General features: G+C 38.6%; 1 protein-coding gene across 1 annotated transcript; it reads left to right on the top strand.

The window, feature by feature from the left end:
* The first annotated feature begins 1,810 nt into the window (after positions 1-1,810).
* On the top strand, positions 1,811-3,422 carry fgfbp3 (fibroblast growth factor binding protein 3). The gene is made up of 2 exons (XM_039772024.1): positions 1,811-1,909; positions 2,431-3,422. Exon 2 carries the CDS (start codon positions 2,532-2,534, stop codon positions 3,165-3,167), a length of 636 nt encoding a protein of 211 aa, XP_039627958.1. The 5' UTR covers positions 1,811-1,909; positions 2,431-2,531; the 3' UTR covers positions 3,168-3,422.
* Positions 3,423-5,874: the final 2,452 nt, after the last annotated feature.

Here is a 5,874-nt window from a genome sequence, read left to right as displayed (position 1 = left end):
TGACATTAAATTTCATCTGCCACACATCTGCCCAAGCCTGTATGCTGACTAAGTCCTTTTGTAATGATATAATGGATTACAAATTACCTCCCAATCTTCTGATCTTGTAGCTTGTCACTTATATTCCTATCTAAATCATTTTTAGAGTTAAGAACAGATCGACTCTATTTTTCTTTTTGTAAAAACGTGATTGCTTTGTATGGAGTGAAATAAAATTAATAAAAAAAAAAAATAAATAAATAATTTTTATATTTTAAAAACACCCATGGCCCTACCATTTACCCCTGTGGAGCACCACTCTTAATATCAGCCAGTTCTGAAGAGGTTCTTCGCACCATCACCCTTTGCTTATTATGTCTGAGCTAATTCAGCACCCATCTACAAACACCCCCCTGAACTTCCACTTCTTTAAGTTTGATGCCCAACCTCTCATGTGGCACCTTATCAAATGCTTTCTGAAAATCAAGATAAATAATATCATATGCTCCACTTTAATCATATCCTTTTGTTGCCTCCTCATAGAATTCCACCATGTTAGTAAAACATGACCTCCATCTTCTGAACCCATGCTGAGTGTTCAGTAAAACTCCTGTACTTGCCATGTGCTGTTCATACATTTTTCCATTATTTATATTAATTTTATTGTGATACATGTTAAGCTTGCTGGCCTATAGTTGCTTGGATCTGCCCGGTCACCTTTTTTATATAATGGGATGATAGTTGCTATTTTCCAGTCCTTCAGAATCTCCCCAGTGCGCAGTGACTTCCTAAAAATATGTGTCAAGGGTTTATATATGTACTCACTAGCCACCTTAAGAACTCAAAGGTAAATATTATCTGGTCCCGGTGATTTGTTTGATCTCAGCCTAAGATGGTCCCTTACCCCTTTCCTATTATTTGTGCCTTGTGACATTTATAACACAGTCTAGAGTTCCAATCTTGGCGTAGTAGAAAGAGTATAGCCATATAATAGAAATGAGCAGCCTTGTCAATGGTTGCAGCCTCATTTTGCATTTCTTGATTCTTTTTAACAGCGATTGCATTTCATATTTCTTTCCCATTTCAGTCTGTAATACTCTTGAATTTTTTTAAAGGTAATATACATTTACAGTCCCTTATTGTCATTTGTGCAGGGTGCAGTGTTGTTCTTACTTGTATGTACTAATTAACTATCCATGATTTGTGAATATAAGTACCTTACCTTGAAATTTCCATCTTCCTTTCCTTAAATATGAAACATGCAAATGCCATTTTATAAGAATAACAAGGCATTAAAAGTGTCTAATTGTCAGTTAATTAGAAATCTGTTTAAACCATTTTATAGCACTCCATATTTTACATTAGTTTATAATTGCTTTAACTTTACAAAAACATTCCTAGCCTACATTAGGGTGTGTGAACTCACTTTCATTCTCTATGCATCACACACTAACACAGTTATGGGGCATGGAGCAGGGGGATGGATTGTGCCAAAAACCTGCTGTTTTCTTCCTCCAATTCAGATTGGCATAACAGTGTGTGGTCGCTTCTAGCAATGTGTCTTTCAGGAGGCTTTAAAGAGTTTTTCAGAGCTGAATATCAAAAATGGAAGCACATCAACAAAAAGAGGGGGCTGTGCAGCCTAGCAGGCTATTGAGTGGATGCACACAAACATGTTTGAACCCATCGGCCTCCCCCAGACATAAATCAGTGTGCTGGCCAGGCTGCGAGGGGTTGCTCCTCTTTTGTGCTCTGAGTCTCTGGCAGCCTGTTTGAGGCGGATTTGGGAGGGGCCCAGCTTTGGGGAGGTCTCTGGTTACCCATTGATAATGTGCTTTCCCCTGCCTGGCTGCCCCCAGTCCTGAAGCAGCTCATCTTTGAAGGTTTCTCTCCCCACACTCCAGAGACAGGCAACTTCACTCAGTGTAGGGTAAGTGAAGAGAAATAAAAAGAAGAGCAAACCCTGCAGATGGGGAGCATCCTCCAAGGGATGCAAGGCTTTTTAGGGTTTTGAACATTTTAAATTTCCAATAATATTTAGTTGGGTGGCATATTGCATTCAAAACAAAAACAGGAAGTAAAAAATCCTGTAGGTGAAAATGTTGCTATTATAACAAACTTCAAAGTAATATTTTCAGATTTGGCAAATGAATTAAACAAATTGCTTGGAGCATTTGATATGACTAACAACTCTTAAGCCTGAAGGCATATATTGCTTTAAATTTAATAAAAATGTTTTAGTACGTCAGCTGAAGAATTTTCTTCACTCCATCACTTAAGAAGATTAGCATAACTTGAAAAGGGCTGACTGAGGAGGACGTGTAGAAGCAGTGGTGAGCTTTCAGAGCCTTAATGCTTATAAAAGTTAAACAAACTCAAATGGAGCTAAATGGCTGCAATGTTACGATTCTGTAATGATTGATTAATTTACTTGTCGTTACTTTCTCCAAGGTGTTGTGCATGCAGAGCAATCCCCCGTGATTTCATTCATTTGGACTAATGTTAGCCTGCACCTGAGGAATCTTTCTGTAAGAGATAGCAACTCCTGGGAGATGAGACTACTCTGTGTCCTCATTTTACTTGCCTGTCTTAATGGCCTACAAGGGACGGAGGGCAAGAAGGAAAATGGCAAGAAGGCCAAGAGCAAATCCAACTCAAATTCAGGGGAGCTTACAACAAAAGACAATCATAGGTGCACCTGGGAGACCTCAGGCGAGGTGGACGTCAGCCTCCTCGTGAACTGCAACCTGCAAGACAAGACCTACTGGTGCAGGTATGCCGGTCAGCCAGACCTGTGCCCGAGTTATCGAGCCAAACCGAGCCAGTTCTGGAAACAGGTTGTGGGGAGACTCAAAAAGAAGAGAAACGCCTGCGACGGGGACAAAATCCTTAAAACTAGGATGTGCAAAAAGGCTCCAGATGAGGCACAGATGAAGCTCTCTCAAAAGAGCAGTCCAGAGGAGAGTGTGCCAGAGAAGGTCAAAATCAAAGGGAGCAGCAAAAAGAAGGAGGTCACTCCAGAGGTAAGCAGCAAGAAAAAGGAAAAGATGGCACCCATACCTGAACCACAAGATCTGGGAGAGGTAAACGATGACAACACCGAGTCGGAAGTAGAGCCCATTGAGAACTACTGTGCAGAGGGCTGGGATTCGTTCTGCCGAATTTTTGTCAAGTTATTTAATGGCTGAAACACAACTAAAAGCCCCTGCTTTAACTACCTGAGACCTTTTGTTTTTACTTTCTAAAAAGTCTTAAACAAATTTTAATAAGAATTAGCAGTCTGCTGATTTTATATACATAAAACTTTGTATATATACTGTGTTTGATTATATGGTGAATTAATTTTTAAAACACATTCAAATGTGTGCCTAACATTGCTTTTTTTGTACTAGTTATAATCAAAAAGTTCTTTACGTATCAAATAAACAATTTATAGTTTTACAGTGCGTGCCTGACCTCCTTCATTAAGTAAGCTTAAAACAGATCTGCTGTCGACTGGAGCCATCTTCATTGTTAAAGACCTTAAAACAAGAGCAAACAAAGCTGAATGTGTTGTTTGACCTGCTGTGCTGCAAGCCCCTTGGCACGTTTGAATTAAATAGTAGGTCAGTAGTTTTTGCTTTTACTGAAGCTCAGCAGTGTAATTATTGGATAAATTAATTAAAATAGTTTAACTTTTAGAAAGGTGGCTGACAGGCTTGCATAACTAAATGTTTAAACTCCTACAAGAAATGTTCTCTTTTTAGGTTATAATATTTGCATAGCATCTTGCATGGTGTTCAGCATACTAAATTACCTTCCATAAAAATTTAACCTGTCACCTATCCACTTGCTTAATCAAGTCCAGGGTCCCGAGACCTGAAACCTATGCCAACAGCATTAGGCTGAAGAGGAGAACATACACAGGACTGTATATATATATATATGGACTATATATATATATATATATATATATATATATATATATATATGGACTATATATATATACACACACTGGATCTATCTATCTCTCTCTCTCTATATATATATATATATATATATATATATATACAGAGAGAGAGAGATAGATAGATAGACAGATAGACAGACAGACAGAGAGTGTGCCCTGCAATATACTAGCATCCCATCCAGGGTTGGTTCCTGGCTTTCAACAGCTGCTGCTGAGATGGACTCTGACTTCCACCGACTCTATAGTAGCTTAAACTGCTTCAGTCAATGGATGGCTGAATGTTAACATAGTAGGCAGCACAAAGTTTATGGTAACTTTCTTAGCTCTCAAGACCTGAGTTCAAGTTGTGTGGAAACTGTACATTTCCACATATATCTTTCCACCTTTTTTGCTCTAAAGATGTACATGACTGGAAACACTGGTATGTAGGGAAAAAAATGGGTGTGTGCAAAATGTCCCATCCCGGAATGGTTTCCCTCTAATACTTTTTGCTGCTGGGAAACATTAGACCTATGATGTGTCTGGATAGCTCTGTAGTTGAACATGTGTAGTTGGAAAATGGATGGAGGTATGAATATGACTATGTGTGCATCGTGCTGACAAATCATCATGGACAGATTCCTTCCTTGCAACTAATAATACCAAGAGAAGCATGCAACCTATTAATTTATTTTCTGGCTATTACCTATTATTCATTTCAGGGTTATGGGGAGTGGACATCTATCTTAGCAACACCGGGTGCAAGTTGATAACCAATCCTTGATAAGGTGTCAGTCCACATAGGGTACACAAACACCTGGTTTGTGCTCAGAGCAGGATGCTGGCTCTGTGGAATCCAGTGCAATGAAGAAAGGACGTTAGAATGATGGGTGGTATTTTAGTGCAGTGGTTAGAGCTGCAGCATCCTATCTGCAGGTACCTCAGTTAAAGCGCCAGGCTTGGCCATCATTTATTAGGAGCTTTCATGCTCTCCTTGTGTCAGATGTAACCTGGTGTTCTCCCACATCCAAGAGATGTGTGTATTAAGTGTGAACAGACCCGATGAAATTGTCACTGTGCCCAATAGTAAAGCAGCATTGTGTTGAGAGTCGGCTTCTCCCTTAAGTTAATATTGCCAGGATAAAGCATATATATAAGTTTTCACACTTTAATATTATACAACATTTGACTTTTTGACATTGTTCAACAGAAAAAGACTCTTTAATGACAAAGTGAAATCAGATCTCTGCAAAGTGAAAACGTCCAAGGGGGCGAATATTTTTTATAAGCACTGTAGGTTTCTCACATTCCAGTCATGGGAAAAGGTTTAGAAACTGGAAGGGAGGATGTTTAAGTGATGGCATGGGATTTCAAGCTAAAACTATTGTTATAAATTGTAATTTATGTACAGTATATTGTGTATAGAATATATTGTATATAAGCACTGCCACACGGCGCTTTGGCAAAAAAAAGAAAATGCCCCTTCTTATGTCCAAATGTACTGTCAGAACTGAATGAACACAATTTTGGTGGGTGCAGAGTTTGATTTTTTTTCTTCTTGAGTAGTGGAGGTATCTTTTAGAAAATGCTTTCAACATAGAGATCACTCTTTGAACTGGAATAAAAAAAAAATGAACACACACTCAGATAAAAACTAAATACTCCCATAATCAAAATCTGGGACAGACATACAGGATAATTACAGAGAGTGGCCTTCTCTGGCCTAATTCTTAAAAAATTGTAAATCCAATAAATCAAGCATAAAACTGTTTTCAAAGGTTGATTTGGAAATAATTGTAGTTATTCTTAAGCTTGGCCTGAAGAAAATAAAAAACAAAGGGGCACAAAGTCCCAGGGGTCCAAAGATTCATCAGCATCGAGATGTATGACTAATAATTCAAAATGTTTTATTCCTGTCGAGACATGTTGTGCATGAGGCACTCTCAGCATTCCTTTCCAAAATGCTC

The sequence above is a fragment of the Polypterus senegalus genome, chromosome 1 (assembly GCF_016835505.1).
Source record: "Polypterus senegalus isolate Bchr_013 chromosome 1, ASM1683550v1, whole genome shotgun sequence".
NCBI classification, from domain to species: Eukaryota; Metazoa; Chordata; class Cladistia; order Polypteriformes; family Polypteridae; genus Polypterus; species Polypterus senegalus.
This window is presented reverse-complemented; position numbering and strand designations above follow the sequence as displayed.

Coding starts and splice junctions, on each gene's coding strand:
- fgfbp3 (XM_039772024.1), top strand. CDS start 2,532: ATGAGACTACTCTGTGTCCTCATTTTACTTGCCTGTCTTAATGGCCTA.